This window comes from Trachymyrmex cornetzi, unplaced genomic scaffold (assembly GCF_001594075.2).
Source record: "Trachymyrmex cornetzi isolate Tcor2-1 unplaced genomic scaffold, Tcor1.1 scaffold122, whole genome shotgun sequence".
Classification (NCBI taxonomy): domain Eukaryota; kingdom Metazoa; phylum Arthropoda; class Insecta; order Hymenoptera; family Formicidae; genus Trachymyrmex; species Trachymyrmex cornetzi.
The window spans coordinates 1,708,809-1,734,987 of record NW_017295784.1 but is presented as its reverse complement, the minus strand read 5'-3'; the positions used below and the strand labels follow the sequence as shown (position 1 = coordinate 1,734,987).

The 26,179-nt window shown below is 41.3% G+C and overlaps 1 protein-coding gene across 5 annotated transcripts in view; it reads right to left on the bottom strand.

Annotated features, from left to right (window-relative positions):
- Positions 1-631: 631 nt before the first annotated feature.
- Positions 632-26,179, bottom strand: part of LOC108769061 (protein split ends) — a 91,190-nt gene continuing 65,642 nt past the window's right edge. Inside the window, exons 2-13 of one of the 5 annotated variants that reach the window (XM_018519810.1) lie at positions 24,567-24,866; positions 16,382-16,935; positions 15,445-16,064; positions 15,096-15,276; positions 14,558-14,849; positions 13,545-14,282; positions 4,196-13,463; positions 3,969-4,085; positions 3,716-3,829; positions 2,781-3,527; positions 2,415-2,573; positions 632-2,191 (exon numbers count right to left, since the gene is read on the bottom strand). In XM_018519810.1, the coding sequence (XP_018375312.1) occupies positions 2,063-2,191; positions 2,415-2,573; positions 2,781-3,527; positions 3,716-3,829; positions 3,969-4,085; positions 4,196-13,463; positions 13,545-14,282; positions 14,558-14,849; positions 15,096-15,276; positions 15,445-16,064; positions 16,382-16,935; positions 24,567-24,866 (13,219 nt within the window). In that variant the 3' untranslated portion in view covers positions 632-2,062. Of the gene's footprint in view, positions 2,192-2,414; positions 2,574-2,780; positions 3,528-3,715; positions 3,830-3,968; positions 4,086-4,191; positions 13,464-13,544; positions 14,283-14,557; positions 14,850-15,095; positions 15,277-15,444; positions 16,065-16,381; positions 16,936-24,566; positions 24,867-26,179 lie in introns of those variants that run through there. The other 4 variants (XM_018519817.1, XM_018519824.1, XM_018519844.1 and 1 more) reach the window with 4 other exon arrangements.

Below are 26,179 nucleotides of genomic sequence, written 5' to 3'. Positions count from 1 at the left end.
TCCATCCCTGATACTTTTGCATGAAGATTACTCTCTAGAGGCATGCGCCCTACGCGCAGCAGCATAATATCGTAAATAGATATAAGTTTCTTAATTTACTTAAAATGTTTTTTGACGGCTTGGTGTGATATAGTGTAATCTCTGGTCTATACACATAAGCGCATTTATTATCTTGGACACGAATGCTAAAGAGTCTATGAGTCGTCGTACGACGGAATCGAGGGATGGGGTGTAAAGATAGGTGTACACTGCACGTGCAAACGAACAATGAAATGAACGAACAACGATCGTGAATTGAACACTGTTAATGTTCTACTCGCATTCGCTGCTCATTCGTTGTTCATTCTGCTCGGGTATATCTATCTCTTGTAGGATGGAAGTGTGTATGGGGCGTCAGTGGTCAATGAGATCGGTCATACTATTTCTCTCAGTATGACAAATAAGCCCCATTCGTCCTTAAATGTGCAGATTGGTATGCCCTAGCTAGCCTGCTGTAATAACGTTAATAATAATTAATAGCAGCGGTAATAGTAGTGATAGAATAGTAGTAGTAGTAGTAGTAGTAGTAGTAAGTAGTAGTAGTGGTAATAGTATAGTGGTAATAATAGCAGAGTGGTATAATATAGTACTTTTAATAATAATATTAATAATAATAATAACAGTAATAAGAATGGGTAATGATCAGTATTACCAGAGTCATTTATTGAAATAAATTAAACGTGAAATACGATTCTCATAAATGAGAAGATCGATTCATCGTTTAATTTATTTTATTCATTATGTATCTCCTCCCTCTCAATTTTCCATTTCTTTATGTACGTGTATGCATATATTTATATATGTGTGTGTGTGTGTATTAGAATTATACTGACACTGGCAACACTGGAAACACTGGTGATAATAGTAATCATAATAATCATAATGATAAAGAATAAGTAGTAATGTTAAAAATCATTTTGTAAGATGTATGACGCTAAGAGAATATGCTAAGAGTAATAATAGTAATTCACAAATTCGCATCCTGCTCCGAGTAATTATGATACATACGCAAATGGATAGATCTACAAATAGATCGGAAATCCTACTCGGGGTAGCCCAACTTTTCTCGTTTCTCTGTGCTAGATGTCTAACATTGTAATTTACATTCTAACGACACGACCGACGGCGGCAGCAGCAACGGGCAGCAGCAAACTATCAATTACAGTAATATAATACATAATTATTTATATAGAGCAGTATTATACAAAAACACATCACATACCGCGCGGACCATTAGTCGGGCATCCCCTTATATGTTTTTACTTTTTGTCACCTTCTTCTTTTCTCCTTTATACGCAGTTATATTATCGTTAAATACTTAAAATCACAGTAGTTATGCCCTCGGTGGCTCGCTTATATAATTTACACAATTTATCATTAATGCCTAGACCTCGCTTAAAATAACTCATGTGTAATAGTGACGAGTGTACGTTAAGGTTCTCCTATTCGTTATTATGCTTCGCAGTCCACTTGTCCATCTAGAGCAACGAATTATTACTGTTCCCTCTACGGGAAGGACGAGCGTAAGTAAGCGGACGTCGCGTGACGAATCGAAGGTCTTGTCTTGAGGGCTGGGGTTGTGCCTGACTCGCTTGTCAGAAAGACCAAGAGTGACGTCGGTCGATCCCACAAACGTTGTCAATGATTGACGCGAGTCACAAGCTGTTCGAAGGAAAAGAGGAGGAAAAAAGGGACAAGAGAACGAAACGAGCTTGCCCGCGCGAAATTCATCGAAGAGAGGCACGCACGATGATAACCAGGTGCTAACCTCGCTTCACTGCACAACCTCGTGCCTCGTTTTTTAGGCCTACGATCTAAAGATCGGCTTACCGCCGGGTTCCGTTTGATTGTCACTGATACAACTCCTAACAAGGAGTTCTTCCTCTTGAATGCATCTCTCTGTTTGTCGCACAACTATGTGTGTCAGACGGACACTCCAGGCTTCATACCACGTGCGAAGCGTCCTGCGGTGCGCGAAGGCGAGAGATATAGTTAGATTAATCCAGTAGGTCGCTGATTGGCCTCAAACCGTGGCGATGACAATTAATAAGTGAGCAATTTTTGCAACTCGGTGATGTAGGTCCGGTGCTATTCTTGCCAAAGTTTCATGCGCGAAATCACAAGATGGAAAAATGTGAACTACATACGCCGCCTAAAATAATTAATTAATTTGTAACGTTATATTTTGATAGCGCACTGTCATTAAAACCGAATAAATAATTAACAAGACAAAGGGATACATAGAAAACAAAATAACTGATATAATAAAACTTTTAAACTTGATAAAAGACTTGAATCTTGTGATAATACAATTTTCATCATGAGAAATATATACACACACACACACACACACACACGTAACAATTTTACCATACCTGTTGCGACCCAGGTGCAGCAATATTTACAATTCCAGCAGCTTGCTTTTGTTGAAGATACATAATAAATCCTGCTTGAAGATTTTTGCTTTGTTGCAATACATCTACTTCATCACGGCCGCAAGGTAGTGCCAATAGCATGCAATGTTCATCTTCAGTCTAGAAGACATCAAATGACATATTAAAAATTAGTTTATCTTATTTAAAATTTATTTGTGTAGCAGGAATCATCTTTTAGTATTTACAAAAAATCTATTTATACAAAATGTTAAAATATACAATTATTTTTAAATACGAATAAATTTAGGATTTATAACATTGTATAATTCTAGTACTATAATCTAGTAAAGAGATTGTAACACATACCTGCATCTTTCTTGCTACGCCCTCGACTTGAGTTTGCTCCAATCTCATCCTTTGCGCTATTCTCAACGGCGGTGTAGAGCCATCGCTGTTACATGGAAGACTGTCTCTGGCTACTCTGGGATTGCCAAAGACAAAGTGCATCTGTACCGCTGCTTGATCGTTCTTGAGAGCTAATAAACCTTGCCACATAACCGGATGACGTTGGAGTAGCATCTGAAATGAATCCGCTTGCGGTGGCACCTGAGACGCGTAAAGCGGCGGAGTGACGACCTGATGTTTCCTACATCTATCCGGCGTAGGAGCTCTACCTATTTCAGGTGGAGCCTCGCTGCCAGCCACAGGATATTGAGAACGCAAATGAGCGGGTGGTGGTTCGTACCCGTAACCCGCTCTAGCGCTAGCCGGTGCGCCAGATAACGATGGATTACTTCCCGTGTATTGTGATGGAGGGGGTGGTAACGGTCTCATTCCCCCGTATAAATGAGCAATTTGCGGACTGTCGGTAGTACGATCCTGAGGCGTTCTTGTGCCTCGTCTCAGTTCTAAAGGAGGACTGTGACTGTCCTCTATACCAGGCTCGAGTTTCGGATCTAAAGGTACGTGCGGAGATCTTGTTCCTGGAATGTGATAAGTTATGCGAGGAGCCGTTAACGCTTCCTGTTGCGCGCGGAGATATTGATATTGGAACATTTGAGAATGCAAGTAGTGGTCACGAACTAGTCCTCCGTAATGGTTGACGACTTCACTCTGTAATAGAATTATTTCCATAATTACTTAAATCAATATATTTTTACACTAATTTACTTAATAAATACGCAACAACATTTCTTAAAACTTCATGCAATCTGTCAAAATAATCAATAAAAGAAAGCTTTGCTTGATTTTCACGTAAGTCGCACAAGTGTTTTATTAAAAGAATATTAGAAAGTAAGTACCTGTGAAGTATTAGCATGATGATGGGCAGGTGGAGGCAATGGAGGGCTCTGGGAACGATGCGGGGGGACAAGACCATACTGACCCCCTGGTGGAGTAGCACCCGTACTTCCATGCTAACCGAAACCAAACAGAGTTAGTTTAACGCCGTTTTAACGTATTCTGGATTAACCTTATTATTTTCGTCTCGAGTGCAAGATTTTTAAACACACGTGTGAATAAAATTGGTGAAGAAAATTGAAATACAATACTTACCAGTGGAGGCTCGTACGTCGGCATCGGTACACTACGACTTTGCGGACTCGCAGTCGGCACCATAATACAACCAGACATTGGCACTTCCACCTTTTGCGGTTCCATTGGTCCAGTGGTCTGAAATGAGTTTCCAAATATTAATCAAGGCTGATTTAAAACTTTTGGCCTTTATTTCTTTCGAGTTTAAAATGTCTCAAGAATTTCCTCGATTACAAAATCTTACGTACAGGAGCTTTCGGTCCCGGTGGTCGGACACTGTTTACGACAGTTGAGATCTGAGGATTGACGAGATGCGGTTGCGTAGGTGAACTCGCTACTGTTCCAATCGGTGGAACCACAGCCTGTAGCAAGTGTGTTTTCGGATTGAGCGGATGGGGCTGTCCATTGATACCTTTTAGAGCAGTAGGCTGCGGTTGATGGATTCTTGATGGTGTCGGAGTACTAACGTTCACACTGGCAGGATGTATATTCATCGGCAGTTTTTGTGGCATGTTCACTATCGTCGATGTTTGTTGCTTAGCGGCTTGAAGAAGATGTTGCTTGGGATTAGGCGGTGCTCCAGTATTGTTGAGCACAGGAGACATTGGTTGACCTTGTTTTCCATTCGTTGGAGTCAATGGCGCTTGTTTCGCACGTGGGCTCAAGCTGGGCGACACGACTCTGCCGGGTGGTATTTGCAAATTGAGACCCTGTACTGCTTGCGCGGGTGGCTTGACGATGTTCTGTACTATCGTTTGGTTAGGTAGACTCGGAACTACGGGTTTAGTGATAACTTGCTGTTGAGCCGATGTTACTAGCTTGCTGGCGTTCAACACGTGCGCCTTGAGGCTCGTAGGTTTCGTTTGCGAAGACGAGGTGGATATCGGTTGCGCCGTCGTAGTTGGTGCGGTCGTCGCAGTCACGGTAGTCACGATAGTCGTGCCTGTTGTCGAAGATTGTGCAACAGTAATCGAGGTGACTTGTACCGCTGGCGATTGTGGTTTCGTAATTACGCTAGTTTGCGGTTGGATTTGTTGTTGGGTTGGTGTCGGCTGACAAGATGCGTGTTCTATAACAGCTTCTTTCTTCGGCTCTGCTGGTACTAAGACAGAACTCTCAGAAACAAGTTTCGTTCGTGGGGCTTCGTTCGTCGGGGTTGCACCAGGTAATACGCTGCTTCGAGATTCGACAAGTGTTCTATTGATAGTTTGCACTTGACCAGACGACGTAGACACCGGAATGTACTGGCCCTCCTCGGATTCTCTCATCGGTATCAACATTCCCGTAACTGGATCGATCAATGTCATCGGCTCGTGTGATACCGTCTTCAGCGGTGCTGGTGTAACAGTTTGAATCGGTTCCTCTACTTTCGGACTTTCCGGCTGAATCAATTTCGGCTCTTCCTTGATCGGAGTCTCTTGCGGCGCTGCTGTTACTTCCTTCGCCTTCTCCTCTCCACTGTCGTCATTATTCTCCGATGTTCGCCTCGCTGCTTTACGACTTCCCCTCGGTGATTTGCGAAGTTCTGTCAGCGGCACAATGGATTGCTGCGCTGTACTACGCGGAACATTGTTGTGTCTAGTGCTTCGCCTAGTAGCATGCACATTTCCAGCATTACCGCTGATTAATCCTTTATTCGTGGGTGATCCGCGGACAACATCCTCGATGACATCGTCAATCGTGTTGCGACTACCGTCTCTTTCAGCCAATCTTCTAGATTTCCTCGTGTTGGCAGCGGGAGAGACAAACTCCTCCGGCGGCACCTCCTTGACCGCGGCCACGGGTGTCGCCGGTTGCGCATTCGGTCCCGTTACGTTTGGCCCAGGAGATTTAATAGTAAGAATAAGTCGCGGACGACCTGCATTGTCCTCTTCGCTGTCATCGTGGAATTCATAAACATCGGCTGGCAACTTATTCTTTTCAACGTGATGTTTGCTACCCCTGGAACTTCTACCACCTCGCCGATGAGAGACGGCGCTTGCGTTTCTACCACCTCGCCTGGTAGTGACCCCGCCGCGACTACCGCGCCTATTCTTCGTTCTGCCGCGACGACTCCTCGTACACTCGTTTTCGCATGTTTCAACACTCTCGTCTTGATCGTCAGCCGTAACGAAGTTCTTTTTACTCTCACCCTCCGTCGACTCGGCGTCGAACCAATCCGATTCGTGCTTGCTGGTGTCATGCGAATCGCTATTCATGCTTTCGTTGCCCTGTTGCGCTTCATCATCACCGTCGTTACCTTCACCATCGCATAAAGCGTCAACCTTCTTTATGACGCTTTCGATATTCACCTCCTTTGCGGACCAGTAATCGCTATCTTCCTTGCTATCGATTGGATCTTCCTTGGAATCAATAGCGAGAGGATCCGTGCTTGGTTCTTTCAATAAATCCTCTCCTGGCTCTTCATCTAATTCTGCTTCATCAGTTTCCTTTACAGCCTCCTCTTCTTTAATTTCATTTGTAGGCTCCAGTTTTACAGGAGTTTCCGTTTCAAGTTTCGGTACAATCGTATCGACAGGTTCGACTTTAGGAACGCATGGTGCAATCTCCGTGTTAATCACTTCTTGTTTTTCCTGTTTCACATCTTCTTCTTTTATACATAGTGGATTCAAAGGCATCTCAGATTCAGTTACGTTATATGTAGTTTCTTCCATCGTTTCTTCCTGTTCGACATCGGCTGGTTCCTTCTTTATCTCATCAATCGGTGCAGATTGTATAGGAGGTGTAAGTTGCATCGGTTGAGCAGTTTGGTTAATTTGCGCTTCGGCATCCAACTCTAATTGTTGTCCTTGGATTATATGTGGTTCTAAACATTCCGGTGTGGTTTGCTCATTCACCGGTGGAGTTGACATAGAAGATACAGTGGATGGTACCACTCTGGTTATGATCGTCTGTGACACTGTGGATACCAAAGGTATGTGAGACTTGACTACTTGACTTTGAGTGACAGGTGACTGCCTTTGACAAACAACGGGTGTTTGTGGAATGACGCACTTATCGCTGAGCACCGATGATGTCGTGTTCGGTGTTACTTGTTGGGGAACTATAGGTACCACCGTTTTTATCAATGGTTGATTCGAAGAAGAGACTGTTTGTGGGCCTAGAGAGTGAACAGATTTGTGAAGTAGATGACCGTGAGCCACGATCACAGGACTTGGCGTAGAAGAGCGAGGTACGTGCGTAGTTAGAAGTTGAAGATTGGATACTTCCTGTTTTTGTCTTGGTGATAGCAGATTGCTGTCTGTTGTAATGGGTACGGAAATTTGCTTCTGCGTTCTAGGTGACATCGTGTAACTGTCCGTGATGTAAGGTTTGCCAAATACTGGGCTAGATGTGCTAGCGTTAATTTCTATCTTCGCCGTTTCAGGTATATATGTAGGCGGTTGATTCGGCGAGGGAACCTTAGGAGAGGTGGACGCTTTGTTAGTTGGTTCCGGTATAACGGCGGGTGATAGTTTTGGTTCATCTAGTCTCTGAGGTTCGTTCGGATTTACGGGAAGTAGCGTCTCAATTACAGATTTGCCAGAGACATCGCGCGAGCTCTTGACCTGTATGCCGGATGCCAATGGTGGCACCGGCATGTAAGGTCGTGGTGGGATATTCACGGTCAATGGCGGTAAACCGCCGCGTGGATAGCCAGGTGCGGGTGCCACCATTCCAGAGGCGTGCTGTATTACAGGCTGTTGAGTCACCGCAGTCGAATAAATTTGCTGAACTGGCGTTTCCGGTCTATGAGCGGGGATAGGCACGCATACTGCAATCTTAGTAGGTGGTGGTGGTGACGGTTTTCTTTTCCCCACGTTGGGTACGTGCGGGTTTAACGTAGGATTCCGTGACCATTGTCCGTTAGGTGAAAGCGGCTGAGAAACGCGCGGTGATGGTTGCGACGGTACCAAAGGAGGCATTCTTGACGGAACTAATGGCGGCAACGGTGTTGCATTGGAAGATGAAACTGTAGTGACGTTTTGCATTTTAGGAGAAGCTTGACGCATCGGTACCATTTGAGATTGTGGAGATACAGGGAGCCTTTGATACAGAGGTTGCACTGTGATCGGTGATGGTCGGGAACTTGGAACGGAGAGTGGTTTCGGTACGTCACTGATCGGTACGCTACAAGGAACTAGCATAGGCTGTTTATACTGAGGTGGTGGCGGTGACGCGGACGTTCTTTGCACCTGTGCTGTTCTCTCTGGACTGGTTACGTCAGTATCTGATTCGCTAGTTTTTAATTGATGGGGTTTCACGGGTTCTCGTGCCTTATTGTGTTCGTTCAAACTCCAAGAATGAGCAATTACGGAAGGCGGTGGACTCTGTGGTTTCGTAACTGTGGGTGGTAATCGTACTTCAATTGACTTCTCAGGCGTAGTTAAAATGGGCGCCATAGGTAACGTCTTCGTTGGAGATTTATAAAACGATGGTATGTCGGGTGTCTTTGGCGGTTGCGTGAGATCGACCGTCTCATAATTCGGATCTTCCTCCGTGTCCGTATCGATTTGAAGATCATGCTCGCTCTGTGGAGTATCTGGTTTCATGTCCGCATCGCCCTCTCCTGTCGAGGCGTTCAAACTCTCGACCGCTTGCTGCATCTCTTCAACGTCTTCCTGGGGCGCTTCGGCCGGTGTCCCAGCAACCCCATCGGCTTCCGTTTCTTCCTCTTCGCCCTCATAAGAGAAGTCCTCCGTCGAGGCGCCAAATGTTTCTTCGAGCAACGCGGCAACGGCATCCTCCGTTTCTTCTTGCGAAATTGCCACTCGTGGTTTGTCTTCGTTTTGAGCCGGTGGTGTCGTTGGTACAGGTACTTCCGGTTCCTCTCTACCGCTTCGCGATTGACAACTGTTGTCCCTTTCTTCCGGTTCTGAGATACTTTTCACAGCATTTTCGTGAATTGTTTCGTCTATTTCTATTCCAAAGCCGGGTATGAGCTTGTCCTTCTTCTTTTCCGACTTGGGAGTCTGAATGTTACTAGTTACAACTGGTGAAGTGATCGACGGCACGGTCGATACATTGGTAGTCATCTTAGGTATAGGACTTAATAATGTTTCTCTAGACGTGGACAAATTGGGTGATATTGTCTTAGATACTAGTGGACTGCTCGCTCTCGGTGGACTAGGTTCGGCACCCAAATAAGGTAATTCACTGCTCTTTTCGTGATGATGGTGATGATGATGGTGATGGTGATGGTAATCTTTTCGACTACGTTCCTCTTTCGACTTCTTCCGTTTCTTTTTCTTCTCCTTGACTTTTTCCGGCACTGTCGAAGGTGTGGACGGCTCGACACTATCATTATCATCGGTAAATCGAAAGACATCATGATCATTAGATTCGATCGTGGGGGTGGTCTTCGGAGAGCTCGGTATACGCAAGAGTTTCGCCTCGATTTCTCGCCCGGCTTCAGCTAGATCAACGCTGTTCTCATCTTCCGGCTGATGACGCCGTTTCTTTTCTGTTTTACGTCTCACTCTATCCATGTCGAGTGAGCTACGACCACCGTCGCTGTCCGAAGCGTAAGCGCTATTCTCCGACGTCATGTTACCAAATCTGTTAAAGAAGGTGTTAGGCGGAGCATCGTCAACGTCATCCGACAGAGGTCCGAAGATATCCTCCATACGTTGAGAATCCCTCGCCTCTTGTCTGTTGAGCCTCTTTCGTCTTGCTTTAGCTTTATCTTCTCCGTTCCGATCACGTCTTTTCTCCTTTTTACTACGTTGCTTCTTATCGGCTCGCATTCTCTCCTCCGCGTTCTCCAATGTTGTTGTGACAATGGTCGTAGCAGCAGTGACAGTAGTTAATTCCGTACCGTGATTTGGCCGACAGTCTGCATTCGACGTGATGACATCAGCTTTATTCTTATGTTCTACATTCGGTTCGATCTTCAAATTGTCTTCGCTCGAGATGCTATTTTTCTGACGTTTCTGTTTCTTCTTGTGTGACTTCTTTCGTGAATCCCTTTCGTGATTATTCACTACTATCGCGGGATGATTCGTACGGAAACCAATAGCGACTCGCTCATCTTCGTCGGACGTACGAGGCTCCTCCTTAATATTCGTATGCACGCTGTTAACGATAACATTTGAAGTTTCTAGCGGATTCTGCTTTTCCTCAGTATCGGCAAAGCCGAGATCGACGTCGCTCTCGAGGAATCTCTCTGTCTTTACAGGCTTTCGGACTTTGTTGTTGAATGGTTCCTCCTCTTCGCTTGTGTCTGAATGAATGCGAGATCGCGAGCCCTTTCTCGAGAGGGACTTGGTTCTCGTTGAATCCGATTCGGAAGAAGCCTCGTCCTCCGTCAGAGCTTTGCTACTTACTGAATCTCCGTCCCAAGATGTACATTGCTTCTTCTCCTCTCGTCTAGCACGACTTTGCTTCAACTGGGAAAATTGATCCTTTAGACGTACTTGACGCTTCTCTTCTTCTAATTTTTGCATATTTTTCGTTGAACGGGCTTTCACTTTGTCATACATGCTAATGTAAGCAGGCTCGTCATCGACAATATCGAAAATCGAATGTTTTTTAGGCTCGTCACTGTCTGTATCCGTGGCTGATGGATTTCTCGCCACCTGTATTTCGTGAGTAGAGAGAGGACCATCGTCCACATCGCTATGAGAATTTACTGTAGACTGTTGCTGTTGATGATGTTGCGCGTCTCTGTGATTTGTTCCTACAGAAGACTGCTCAGTCGATGGACTCGAGTCGTTTCTTTTGGAAAGTTCCAATTTTGACAGAAATTCTTTATCGGATTCGTGTGAGACTCTTGGGCTACGCTCTCTCGACTCCTTCTCCGATCGATTCTTCTTGCTCCTTTGTTTTTCCTTATTTCCGCTCTCCCTCGAATTATTTTCCCGCGTCGATTCGCCATGCGTTCCGTCCCTGCTATCTTGCGTTGTACTTTCCTTACTGTCACGACTCTCCCTGCTCTCTCGACTAGAACGATGCGAATCATTACGATGCTTGCGATCTTCGGATCTCCTGTTTTGCTTAGACCGGTCTTTGCTGTCTCGCCGATGATCCGAAAGTTTCACACGCTTAGCGTCTTCGTCTGTGGGGCAATCTTGCGACGAACACCTACGCTTGATCGGTACCGGTGCCGGAGCAACCTGATTCTGTGATTGCGGAGTAGAGGGATGTAGATGATTCTCAGTCGACTGCCGTCTGTTATCGTCACGTTCTCTCTTCTCTTTGTCCTTTTCTTCGCGATCTCTTCTTTTTTCGCGCTCGGCCTTCTCTTTCTCCCGCCTCTCTTGATCTTCGCGTTCCCGTCGCTTTTCCCTCTCATGTTTCTCTCTTTCAAGTTTTTCGAGTCTCTCTCGTTCTTCTTTCTCGCGTTTCTCCTTTTCCATCTTTTCTCGTTCTTCTTTCTCTTTTCGCCGTTCACGTTCTAGTCTCTCTTTCTCTTCCCTTTCTCGTTTTCTTTCTCGTTCGAGACGTTCTTTCTCTTCTCTCCTTCTTTCTCGTTCTAATCTGTCCCGTTCTTCTTTTTCTCTTCTTTCTTGTTCTTCTCTTTCCTTTTTAAGACGCTCTTTTTCTTGCTTTTCACGCTCCAAACGAATTTCCCGTTCTTTTCTTTCGCGTTCTTCCCGTTCTCTCCTTTCGCGCTCTTCTCTTTCCTTCCGTTCTTGTCGTTCTTTCTCCTCTCGTTCTCTCCTTTCACGTTCGATACGTTCCTTTTCTCGTCTCTCTTTTTCTTTAAGTTCATTCTCTTCCCTTTCCTTTCTCTCGCGTTCTCTTTCTTCCCGCTCTTTCCTATCTTTTTCCTGCCGTTCTTTGTCTTGTCTTTCTTTTTCTCGCCTCTCTTCGTCCTTTTCGCGTCTTTCACGTTCCTCCTTTTCTTTTTTCTCTTGTCGATCACGCTCTTCCTTATCCCTTCGCTCTTGTCTATCACGATCTTCTTTGTCTCTCCTTTCTTTCTCTTCTCGTTCTTTCCGTTCATACCTTAGTTCTTTGTTTTCCTTAATGTCTCTATTATGATTATCTGTGTTGCTCATATCGCTTACAACGTTTAAACTTTCATCCTTATCTTTACGATTTCTTTCAACGTCTGCTTCTTCCTTTCGTGATCTTCTTTGACAATCTTTCCCTTTATTATGTTTTGACTCTCTGCCATCCTTTCCGTCGCGGGAATCTCTGCTCTCTCGACTGCTACCGCTCGTTTCTTTCTTTAAACGAGAACGAGTCAAATCTGTGGAAGTTGTGGATAATGACGATGAAGAGGAAGAATTGGATGAGGATGTTATGGAAGACGGTGGAGCTATCGAACTGGTAGTAGTCATGGAAGATACTGTGCCTGTTACAGACATCGTTGTTGTTGCTGCTACCGTTGACGAGGTTGTCGCAACAGGTACCGCTGGTGTTATCGCAGTCGAGAAGGCATCTGTTGACGCTGCAGTCACCGTGGGTGATGCGGTGGTCGCAGAGATGCTCAATCCTCGATGTGTCGAGGCTCCAAGAGTGTGAATGCTACCTATGCTACCATTGTTGCTTAGAAGACTACTGGCTGACGCTAAACCACTACCGTTGCCACTACTGGCTGCTGTTCCACTAATGAGACCGATTGGTAGAGAAACCGGTGGTAATTCAGGACTAACTGTCTTGATAGAAGTACCAGGTGTAATCGGCGTCGCCGGCGTTGGATGTATGCAGTTATGTTGCACTATCCGCGGATCGGTCTTCAACATCGACGGGGCCATCGAAGTCGTCGTCGCGGTCAAACTTGCGGACAATGACGTATTAATGCCGACTTGACTAACCGAAATACCGCTGGTCGGCTGTACCGGCGGATGACTAGGAAACGGATACTGCAGACAAACTTTGCTAGTACAGCCACTAGTGGTAAGACCAGCGGTGCTCCCGATCATAGAACTAACGCCAATAACACCAGTAAATTCCCGCGGTTCGTACTTTTCACTGAAGTTCTCCAATCGCTTAGAGTCTTCATCGAATACGCTTCTTTTCGCGAGAACTGATTTCACTATATCGGAAGGTTGCACCTCATGGAGATCCATATCGAGCAGTTTATGCCGAAATCGGAATCTTTCTGAAGCGCTCGCATCAAGTTTTGCCAGTGCATCACCGCCAGCAGCACTCAATGCTCTCGAACCAGACCATTTTTCGTACTTTTCATCCAGAGAGCGTATCCTCTCCTCTAGACTAGGGGATTGTGGCGCTGTCTCGCTGTCGGAACTGGTTGGACTCGAGCTGGTATGTCTGGGAGGCGGTGAAGCCGGCGGTTGTGGAGCGGCACGAGGACTGGGCGCAGTAGACAAGCTGGCACATGGCGGACTAGCAACTTTGGCGAGGCTGGCACTGCTCGATCGAGTGCTGCTGCCATTGTTGTTATTACTACTGCTTGTATTGTTGTTATTGTTCAACATTTGAGCTGCAAACCTTGGTAAAGGCAGCGACAATGGACCTTCGTGACTCCTTTCTCTAAATCGTCTTGGTTCGCTAGGTACTAAATTCTCCGGTCGCTCATCAACAAGAGGAGTACCTGGTCGAGATCCATCATGATGTTCATGATGCCTGTAAAAAAATATGGTTATTTTAATTTTGATAATTTTTAATTGCTTTTTTCTATGTTGTTTAAATATTAACACAGCTCACCTGCTAGTGGCATCCCGACGACGTTTACAAGGTCCAGGACCCCTGCCCTCGCAACTACCTCTCCTTGTGCTATGATGCACCACTACTTTGCTATCACTAACGCGTCTAAAGTCCATGCCTTTTCTACTAGAATGCGAGGTAACGAGTATCGACGCAATTTCCGGCTCGTCATCTTCACAAAGTATTGTCGTCGACGAACTGTCAAGTTTAGCGCGTTTCTTCGGCACGAAACCAATCTCGTCACCGCTACTGTGACATTCTTCAAGTTGTTCCAATAAATGGACGCGCTCCTTTTGGAGATGTCGAATGTCGGGTGGAGGTAATAACGGTGGCGGTGGCGCAGGTGGATCGACACTCGTAACGACGCTTTGCACTGTGTGACGCCGTGATGGTGGCGGACAATCGTCGTCGTTGAGTTTACTGTCACTGAGTACGCTGCTCTGATAATCATCGTGACTTGCACCGCTGCCTTGACTAAACTCGTCGTAGCTACGGAACCGTCGCGACGTCGGTTCAGCGTAATCACCATCGTAGTAGGAATCCTGATACGATCGTCTACTACTTCGTGACATCGCTGTTGGATGGGCTGGACTCGCACCAGGTGTACTGCCTCCAGAAGTTCGCGAGTAATTTGCCGTTCTTGAACGCGGGGGCGTGTCATAGCGTGTAAATCTGTTGCTCGAACTCGACACCGTCACTGCCGAATCGAAACTACTACGCTCCCGCCTAGAAGGAATCCTTCGAATCACGAATGCAATCGTTTTATAAGTTCTTGATTGTAACTCGTGAATTTATACATAAGCATGCGTCTATTTCATTAATAAACTACCAGTATAATCTAACAGAATATCAAATTATTTAGACTAATTAGAAATTGTTTCAAATAAAGATTGTTAAATATCAAATATGCATATTAAAAAAAACTTCTTGTTTTATTAATATTAAACGTTTCATATTTTATCGAGATATTTTTTAGCTATAATAAAATTTATTTATAAAGAAAGTATACATACGTCACGTCAAATGAAGATGCTGGCGAAGGCCTCGAGTCCCAAGGCTTTTCACTAACATTTCCTTGACGCTCGAGATGTTCGTAAAACGTTTCCTGACATTCCCTTGAGGCAAAATCGACCTGCAAACGGCGACCACGAAGTGCAGCTCCCCGCATTTCTTTTACGGCAGCTTGAGCGCAACTTATTTGATCGAAAAAGACCAGAGCATGACCACGCTCACGATCTACCACTACCTGAGTTATCGGTCCAAATTGATGAAATTGCATGTTTAAATATTTCTCGGACATGCAATCTAAAAAAAGAAAAAATATTTAATATATTTAATGCCATGTTTTGACATTGTTGGTATTGTAGCAAATTTTTCTTTTTTAATCATCTCATTTTTGCAAATTTTAATGCTACTATCTGATGCAACTTTTAATAAAATAAAACTACTGGCACATCGTTCTATTGCATTTTGATAAATAACCGTGCTTTTAATATTTCTTACTAGTACATAATAAGTATAATAAAAAATGTAATAAATATAATAAAATACCTCCGATACCATCAACCCAAACGCAGGATGTGGGCATCGACTTCCCGAATCCAAGTTTAATTCGATTTGCACCCAAATGTTCGCCATCCATCGATCTCATCGCTTTAACAACACTACCGATATCCGAATATTGGCAAAAAGCGTAACTTGACACGGCGCCTTGTTTTTTAATATCAATTTCCTGTAAACAAATATAACGGAGTGTTCGTTTTAATGTCTATTAGGCTTAGATATTATTTTTAATTGGCTTTCTCATTTGGAAGTTTTGTTCAGATGATTTTGCTTTTTATTCAATTTCTATATTAACATTATAAACAAACGTTCCAATTTCAAAACAATTTGAACTCACTATTATTTCGCCGAACGGTTCAAAATGCTTCCTGAGCTCGGATGCGGTAACATCCTTCTCGAGGTTACCGATGAACAATGTTCTTGTTGCTTTCGGATGGTACTCATCGAGTTCCGCCTCGTACGGCCTAAACTCGTTGTCCTCCACATCATATCCTTGATAAGGGGCTACTTCAATTTTGCATCCAAAGAATAGCTTATCTTGCGAAACTTCGAGAGCTTTCTCCACGTCCTCGGGTTTCTTAAAACAGACTAGGGCATATCTGTCGCCGGCTGCACCGACGACCTTCACCCACGTCACCTTTCCGTGCTTCTTGTACTCGTGGAAAAGGCCATCCTTGAGGGAAGTATCGCTGCTACGTGCCGGCAGATTTCTAACGCAGATGGCCAACGGCCTGCGATCCTCCGTGACGGCTACGTTGCTGGTGCGATGCGGCGAGCTACCGGGCGACGTGCTACCCCCGGAAGAGCTGCCGCCCGAGCTACCGCTTCGACTGCTGCTGCTACTTCCGGAACGACTACTACCGCTTGGGGAGCTGCTCCCACTTCGTGATTTTCTTCGCTGTTTCTTATGCTGTCGCAAAGCACCAGTGCTACCGCTACCACCGCCTCCACCACCTCCTACAAAAGAAGAATAATTAAAATTAAATGGTAACGTGGTAAATGAGAAAGAAATATGTATCTGTCATTTTTCTTCATGCAAATCAAAGTTCATCGCTAAATATTTACAGTTTGTAGCAATTAAGTTTCCATATTCTTTACACACTCGGCATCGAGCGGTTCTATCTTTGACATTCCCTTAACATTCAATTCTCATTTTAATGATTCAAATGAGTAAAAAATATATACTCAAATGAATAACAAATATATAGAAACTACACGCGTGTCTTTCTTATGATGATAAAAATAACTCTTCTACTCTGGATTAGAATGATTACCTTGGTCGTCTTGGTAAGCGTCATTGGTGGCGGGTGAAGGTGGCGGCGGTGCCCCGCCGTACCTCGAACTCGTCGGCTCGTATGCCGACCAGGACGACGGCGGCAAACTTCCACGATGTCGGTCTAAGTGGGGCGGGGGCGGCGGCCCAGAGACGTACGGGCCGGTCCTCGGATATAGCCGATCCCTCGCCCTGCTCGATGTCACGTGATAAGAACTCGTAGGTGGTGGACGGCTGCGGGATATGTAGCCGCCAGGGTCCCCCGTCGATGGATCCGTCGAATGACTGCCGACGCCGCCGCCGCCGCTGCCGCCGCCGCCGACGACGCCGCTCCCGGTGCCAACCACTCGGTTGCTCCTCTCGCTACCGTAGAAGCTGCCATGGGAACCACGTGAATCGAAATTCTCGCTTCCCCTGTCTCCTCGTTCACCGCCGCCGCCGCTACCGCCGACCCCGGCACCGGTGCTCCCGCCACCGCTGCCGCCACCGGAAACGCCGCCTGTTCCGCCGCCTCCTCCCCCGCTGCCGCCGCTGGATCCATGATCCTCTGAACTTCTGAAAGACGAAAAAACTCTGCTTAGTCATCGACCAGGGAACGGCCGTTAGTACTCGGGTCAATGAGAAGTCGCCACGAAATACATTCGTCACTCTTCCTCTTCAGGATTGTTTTATTTATTTAACAAGTCATGCGGTGAAGAAGTACTGTTACAAGTTAGATCTGCTTTAATTAAAGAAGAAATACATTTGTTTTCTTCTGTTTTTAAAGGAGTTTTAGCCTGTTAGAAGAGTATTGCCATCAGTTGTATTTATTGTCTTGAAATTGCACGATAATTCACTTTGATGTAATAATATTTTATTATTTTCAATCTGGATTTTATCGTTGTCATCTCATCGTTTTGTTCGTTAATTAATCTTACTTGTTAATCAAAAATTAAAGGAAATTAATACATAGCAAAGATATTTCTATAAAAAATGACAATAAAATTTTCGTATTTACTGTCTCATTCTTTTTATATTACACAGTCATTGCAATTAAAATGTATGTCCAATTTCATATTTCATATGTATAATTAATTTGTTTTTTTGTTGAACATTAATATGATACTCGATTTATATGACGAATCGACTTACATATTACAATGACAATTTAGATGTAAAATTAGATTTTACATCTAATTTGTATTTTAAAAAATTCATAATTAAAAACGGAAAAAACAAGCACGCATATAGACCTCGCTCAAAAATATGACGTAAATGATAAAAATATTAAAAAATGGAAATTATATCCATGAATATAAAGTGTTTAGTATAAATGCGTTTGGTAGAAAAACGTCCAAAGTTGTCGAATAATAGAATTTATTTCACATTGAAAATCAATACTTATACATTTCTTATAAAACTGATATCATTTTTCCTTAACATTAATATTGCAAATAAATTGAAGAAATCATACTTATTGTTTAATTTTACGTAAATTTTAATAAAACATTAAGCTTTATAATATCCTTTAAAAACTACAAAAAGATGTACGTTAAATTAAAAATCTTAAGTGTAGAAAAAACGCACTTAATTTTTAATAAAAAGAAATATTGTATTCAATAAAAGATGCTTCTTATCAAACGTTCTGTATAATTGTTGTACTGGATACAAGAAAACTGTAACGTTCATAAACTTTGCGATGACAAAAGAAGTTAATTGCCTTCAGCTGTGCGCATAAAAATAAAATGATAACTCGTGTCGTATCAGTCATGCGAGAGAAAGCAAAAAAAGAGAATGATTAATAATAATAATAATAATACTGTGTAAATTCCAGATTGAAATATTTAGACATTCCAGCGGAAAGTCCGAATATCGAAGTGATACGAATCTTTAGAATGCAATGACGTATTTGCGTTTCTATCATGGACCTGCGAACCAATCTTCAGCTTTTCCCGTCTTTGCTGCAATTGTAATATTCATAAAATTTTTCCAACTTTTCATTTTATTTAAATTCTCAATTTGACCCTAATTAAAAAATTATTTTATACACAAAATATATAAAATGTGGATCAAGTCGAATATCCTCATCAATATGAAGTTAAATTAGATTCTTCGACAACTTTGAATGATTCTAAAATTGTTGAACACGCGAAGTTATTCTGGTATCACGAATATGTCAATAACACTGTATCAGTCTGCGATTAAAAACAAAAAAAAAAATGAAATTTCGTGCTGTGAAGTTTTACATAATCAAATGATACTTGATATTCCGACATCATTGATAATATATATTTGAATTTGGATTCAACTTTATTGGAAAGAATTCAAAATATTTAAGTAATCGAAAGAACTGACTGTTCGCACATTTTACAAAATAATTTTAACAAATAAAATATGCAGCAAGGAAACACTTGATTGAAAACGGAAATCGAATGGTTGGTAATTCACAAATTTCGTTATCTTGACAGGACTTTATTCGATAACATTGTTATAAATATATTCTAGTATGCTTCGATCAAAAGTTGCAACTAAGCGATCGACCGTTGCAATAGAAACTCATCAAACGATATATATTGAATGATTACGTAGAAAAAATAATCCCCTGACATTAGAGTACATCATGATGAATTTACTAATCATTTTAATAGCTCTCTTTTACATTTTAATGTATGTCATCATCGAAAGATCATTAACAATGTACTTGAAGATAAAACTTATTAAAAATTGTTCGATTATCTGCTCGGGAAATAAATTATTTCACAAAATATCATATATTTTTTAGAAATTACAATAAAAAATTATTCATTATTAAAAATGATTTTTTTCAAGATTATCTGCCGTAAACAACTTTTTAAGTCGTTTGCAAAAAAAGAGTGGAAAGAAAAAAAGAAAGGACATACTTTAAAAGAAGTAAATTATTTCACAAAATATGTTTCTATTCCTCTATAATCAGTTATTACATCAGAATTGTATTTTAAAATTAATATTACAAAATGTTAATGATTCGAAATATTCAAACTCATTTTCTGGGGAACTTTGTTCTTTCAATTGTCGTAGCAAATGAGTGGCATAATGAACTGTTACATTTTAATAGAAAATTAGGTCACCGTCATGTACATTCTGATATTTAACATTTTACGCCAGTTCGACGGCGGTAGGGTATAGTCGACGTTGCGGAAATGTTTTCGCATCTGAGCGAATCCATGGCGAGTACAAAAGAAATCACCATGCAACATAAATATCTCAATCCCGGCATTCATATACGGCCAGGTGAGACGAGCGGAGGCGATTGAGATTGGACGAGTCGAACCGGGCTCGTAAATTCCTTACTACGCCACTGACAGTTAACGCTCTCTCCCCTCTCCTCCCCCGCACGCCCTTCCCGCTACAGTCGTCACGCTTCGACAGTTACTACTCGGGCGATAGCGCCCGCGCAGCCGTCGGGACGTGGCAACATCGCCAGCGACCACGTCGTCACGGTCACCTGACTTTTCGTGGAAATGCGACGCCGCTATACTCTCCTCGGTCGCGCGCGCGTGAATATAGGCGTGCAGGCGTGTAGCGTGCACGCACGACCTTTTTTCCTCCTTTTTTTCCCGCTACTCCTCTCTCTCTCTCCCCCTCCCCCCCCCTCTCTCTCTCTTCCCCGTTCTTTCCTCCATGCCTCCATCATGAGATCGATCGATTGAAGGCAAGTTGCGACTCTTCCGAACGCGACATGCGATACGCTTTAACTTCAAGTATGTGCCGCGTGCCGTCGATGCCACAGAGAAAGTGCAGCATACTATCTATTTAGCCGTAGAACACGCAATTCGTCAAATATGTAGTAAATAGACGAGGGCGACTGCGATGTAGGTGATGACGTCAGAAAACACGCAGCGTGAATGCGTGGCGCGGCAGAAAAAAAAAAGAGAAAGATTACGTTACATATTAGAGCCAAAGTAAATACGCCAGTGATTCTCAACTTGAAAAATCACACATGGATGCGTTACGTATTATTCGAATATATCTATATTAGCTATGTGACCAGAGGAATAGGAGCACTTGGATTATTGTAAACGAAGATGCCTTTTAAGGTAAACCGCATGTCTCGTAGCTGCGAACATAAGTTGAATTAATTTACGATCATTCTGAAATTATATTATTAATTCTATTGTGGTACTTTAATGGATCTTTTGTCACATCGGAAATATTTTATAAGCACATCATAGTGTAATTTATTAGAAATGTGCATTTTCTTTTTAGCTAAACTTCTTTTATCTTTCCTTTTTTTTAATGGAATCTAAAAGTTCATGTGAATCGTTCCAAAAAAATGTAGTGACATATGCTATGTTACGTGAGCGAATTAGTTTCGTAATCGACACGTTTCAAAATGTAATTTTTAAATTTTAGCTTCTCTATTGTGACAATATACTGAGGATAATCTAATAAAAGGTCGAAATGTCTGATTATTATTATTATTACATATATAGCATATATGTAATTCACAATGAATTATTCAAGCATTAAAGATCCAGCTTCAACTGTTATAGGCACTTAATTTCTAATTCTTGTTAGTTCTCACATATACGATCTAAAATAAAATTCTCGTTATTATTATCATTATTATTATATAAGATTATTTTATAAAGATTGTTTTTCACAATAAAATCTTGTGTAAGCTTTCATACTTCTTATTTAATAAATTTGGTTTTCATTTTATTCCAATGTGAAAAGAAAAGGAGGAAAATTGAACCGTGCAAGAAGTTCAGCTAAAAAAACCGAGTGATACTTTTGACACCAGTTCTAGCATTGCGCAAAGTGCGTTACGTATATTTATCCATAATTTATCACGAGGCATCATATCGCCGAATATATTTGAAATTGTGTTGCTGGGAATGCAGTTGATTTCGCGCTTTGTTGTAACTGCTCTAATATTAATTCAATGAGAGAGAGGGAGAGAGAGAAACAAAACAAACGGGAGAGAGAGAGAGAGAGTATGTGCATGTGCGTTGTGTATCTACTATGTTAAAAGCCAAAGATAATACGGATAATGATTGGCATGCAACGAAGCGAACATTAATAATGCGTTATTATACGTGAAGCTTAACATTACAATTGGCTGTTTACATCAGCAAAAAGAAATGTATGTACCCCCATACGTGTTTACTGAAATCGATGCAACGATAGTACTATATAGCATTGAACAATAATTGCCATAATATGATTAATTCTTGAAACTGAAAAAACAGCATGATTCTTGAAAAATAGGAACACAATAAATAATAACTAAATGGTATGATCTTTCGACGAACTATCCCCATTATCTGTAACGATTTCAGTATGGTCGGTAGACTTATTAACTCTGAGGCTATACAATAGTATCATGAAATCATATTTTAGTTCATTTGATAATGCACAGACGGTAATCAAATTGATAGTTTGTTAAATTAGTGTCGCTATAATGTAATAAGAGTTAGAAACTGTCGCCATGTATAATCAAATTAAGGTTGAAATTATCCTAGAAAATACAAATCTAGGGAATAATTAAACAATTCTATTCCATTCTGAACAATTCCATAATACGTGTGATGTTAGATACCTAATACATGTATATGATGTTAAGATTGAGAGATGTAAGTCTTAAAGACGGTTTTATGTTTTGGTTTTAAATGTACGTGATATCTAGGCATTTTTTTAAATTTGAGCCAAAGTTATTCTGAGTCAGATAAGTTATTCCATTTTACGACACATAAAATAAATGAATAAAAATTAAAATACTAAAAATATGCGAATCTAACAGTGATCATTGATTTTTGATCAGACAAAAAGTCGGGAGAAAAGTGTAATTCATTCGTACATATGAATTTTGCTAGAAAGATAATAGAAAGACCATTTGTCTATAACGACGTTTCATTGTCGTCTTTGTACCTGCTTCCTGTGACGTGCGATTTAATTAATTCCTAGGACATGACTCATCGTAAACCGGCACTTGTACGTGCCACTTTGAGGCTGAGAATATCTTTCTATTCTTGGATAAGATTAATTTGGAGGAAAAGGCACGATTGAGAATATTTCCATATCGATCGAAAGGATGCAACCCTATAATTTACCGAAATTAATTCTTACTAATACGTTGTCATACTATAGTTAGAATTTACAATAAAAATGTAATAAAAAATTGCGAAGTTGTTTGAAATCTATTTATATAATATATTTCAAAGCTTCATCTATATTTTAAAGCTTCCGCTATTTTATCTAGTCTATATACTTGTTGAAGTCTTAAGTAATATCTTAAAATACCGATACAGCTTTGTGATTGGTTCATGACATTTTAAGACTGTACTTAAGACGATCTTAAATATAAAAACCGATTACAAATACCGGCTTAAGAACTTTCCGCTTTAACGATTATAAAAAACAGAATAGAATATTCTCTCAACCATTGAAACTGTTATTTCCGCATGACGAATGTCATTGCCATATTATCTGTGTTATGATCAAAAACTAATTTAATACACAAATCTAACAGTGTAGTGATTTATTACATCGACAAAAGAACCTATGGACTCTTATTTATAGCAAAATGATGGAAAGCATTATATCACGTCACGTTGTTACTGTGTATGTGTATCTTCCTATTCTTCAAAAAATACACATCTCTTCCTGTTGAGATATAATACCACGTGTTTGTTACGTCCTTGTTATTCACACGCTATGTAGTTCCGTTTCAAAAAGTCGACTGTGTATCGAGTCAGCTGTACGGAAAATCAATACTCTGGGAAAATCAATAGGGGCAAATGAAAATTTATTCAACTAAAGTTTCTATGATAATAGTTAAACAAAAAGAGGTACGATTTTTTTATTGGTTGCCTAAATCCGCCATATGTAATAGCCAAGATAAGCACAAATTTTTAATATATTTAAAAAAAGAAGAAATAATAGTTGGTTAAAGTTTTATAATCGAAAACAGCGTCATTTTGTGATATCAGTAAATATTCAATCTTATATTTCGTGTACTTTTGACATCATATATGAATAAAATATTTAAGCACTTAACAGGACATATATTATGGAACTATTCGGAATGGACTCCGATCAGAATCGTTATTATTTTTAGATTTCTTTGTTTTCACTAAACTAGAATAATTTCAACGTTAATTTATAATTATAGCGAATTGATTGAATGCACTCAGTACATATTGGTGCGCGTTAAAACTATCGTACACAAATTGATGTAAAAATATATGTTTAATATAAATATAAAAACGAATTAAACCATAAAATCTTTAATACATTTTATTATGCTGTTAAGTAAAATCTGTATTTTATAATTGGAAATATTTGCATTTTACTTTTGCACAGATTAAATCAGTGTACAAACCGGCTTTAATATGCACTAATGCGTCCAACCGAATTCGCTGTTAGCTACATGGTCACAGTTTGTCCTAAGTACGGGAGCACAGAGTCTTGCATAACACATAATGCAAAAAAAAACCAATCAAGATCTTTCATTTCCTTCTTTTCCATGAAATAAAAGACTCTTTTTATTAGTTTACTTTTCTTAGGCTTTATGCATTATGCGCTATGCAAAGTCAGTGCTCTGGCCTTGACTCTTATTATATTCTAATTCAACAAATTATCAATTTTGTAAACACTAGGAATCAGAGAGAGTCATCGCTTTTTGTGGACGTCCTGCGACTGACTTCATAATTAATAACACTTGCATATAAATCGTTATTGCTTATTAGAGTTAGATTGTATTTAAATCGATGTATTCTTTATTATTTCAGTGAGTATAGAAATACTCTAGTATTTTCATAGATATAATACATAATAGATAAGATTCCACATTCTCTGTAGATCTCAGCATCTGTGCTCCATTAGAAAGAATTGAGCATATCAGTATATCTCTTCAAAACTATTCTTTAGAGAAAGAAAGAGCGATATAATTCAAATTATCTCATTCTTCCTAAACTGACGGTCACAACTTCATAGAAATGCGCAATCTAATCTTATTATATCTATGTGTGCGTAATTTTGTATCTTTTGTAGGTTTCGAACTTTCCCTTTTTCCAAGACTGGGTTATCACAAATTCCTCAACCTGAAATTCCAGAATTTTTTTCCCGATTTTTCTGAGTGATCTAGTTTTGTGGCACTCTGCAAGAAGTATCCTGAGTCGAGTGTCGTGGCGGCTCATACAGGAACTTGCAATGAGCAAACTTACCCGTGAGAGGGGAACCTGTGCTGAAGATGTTGTGGCTCGTAGTACTGTGTGGTGAGAGCCCGTTCGTCCAGCGTATGCTCAGTCGCGTGAGCCTTCGCTGCGGACTTGATATCCATGAACGCCACCGTCGCTGCCGCACCCCCGCTGGTCGAGGAACCGCCGCTCCCGCCACCGCCGCCGCCGCCTGAACTGGAACCGGAACCGCCCTCATTGCTTTCGCCAAGGGAACTGCTGGAACCTCCGTCCACAGGGCACTCCTCGCCCCGTGGCAGCAGCTTGACGCTCTGCACGCGTCCATACCTGGAACACCATTAATCTTCATGTAACAAATGTCAACGCCATTAGCTCTTAGAGGACACGGGTTCAATCAAGAATGATTTCGTCAGATGTTTTCCGACTTGGCTTAATCTAATCGTGAGAAGTGATGTGAAATTTTATTCTTAAAATATCGCTTACGGTTATTTAATTGCATCATTTTCAAGCCGATAAGTCGAAATTGTTGATATTAGCTTGATTAATAGCTCTGATATTGAGTACTTAGCAGTCTGACTGCTATTGTAAAGTGCAGCTTTTGTGAAAAATATTACAAATATAATAAACAAATTGAGGCCTCATGTTTCTACAGGGACTTGTATTTTCAATATATCTATTTCCGCGCGTGGAATGTGCCCTCCATCAGCAAACATTAGCTAGTTCCTACGAATATGGCAACGTCGCGATTCTATGTGCGGCAACTGCGCTGAAGGGATCTCCCTGGGATCGTTTAGGATTTCGAAGAAAGAAGGAAAGATCCGCGAAGCACAGAGACCCCGTAATCCTCTACCTCTAGAAAGCTCTCTCGATACTCGATGCGAGCACAGGAAATTAAGACCAAAGCAAAGGAAAAAGAGAGAAAGACAGGAGAGAGAGAGGATCCAGAGGAAAAGAGACAACAGAAGAAGCGAAAAAGAAAAAGAAAAAGATGAGACCTCGATCGAAGTCTTCCTCCGCTACGTTCAGATCAGTACAGATAAAAATCGTCGCGGATGTTTTTGCAGGGAGAGACCATGACGGCTCTCGCCGAGTGACTCGACTCACGGTAACACGAAAGAGAGAAAGAGAGCGGGAGAGAGAGAAAAGAAACAGAAAGAGAGAGAGAGAGAGGAGGAAGCAGTATGAAAGAAATGACATATAAATATATAAGGTGTTCATAAGAAAACGTCAGCTTTAATGTGCCGCGCTTCATTGATTACATCAAGTTAACGGCACGGCGATTCGTGCTGGTTAGTCTAGGTGGATTTTCTCAAAATGTCGGACTATTACGAAAAAAACACGTCTTCCAATCATGAATAAAATTCATTTTGTATCAGATCCACAGCGATTTCGATCAAACTTCGATTAGCTTAAGCTGTAGTTAATCGACTACAATGCCCATTTCTACCAATGTAGATTAACTTTAATCCCGGTTTAACTTACTCTTTATCTTTTTTTAATTATTAGAACTAGAAAAAAATGAAAAATTAAACCGAGATTAAAATTAAATTACATTGGTTGAAACGGACATGAGACAAAATCTCTAATATACATTTATTGTTCTCTAATCTTTTTTCGGTATATAAACATAATTCTATTGA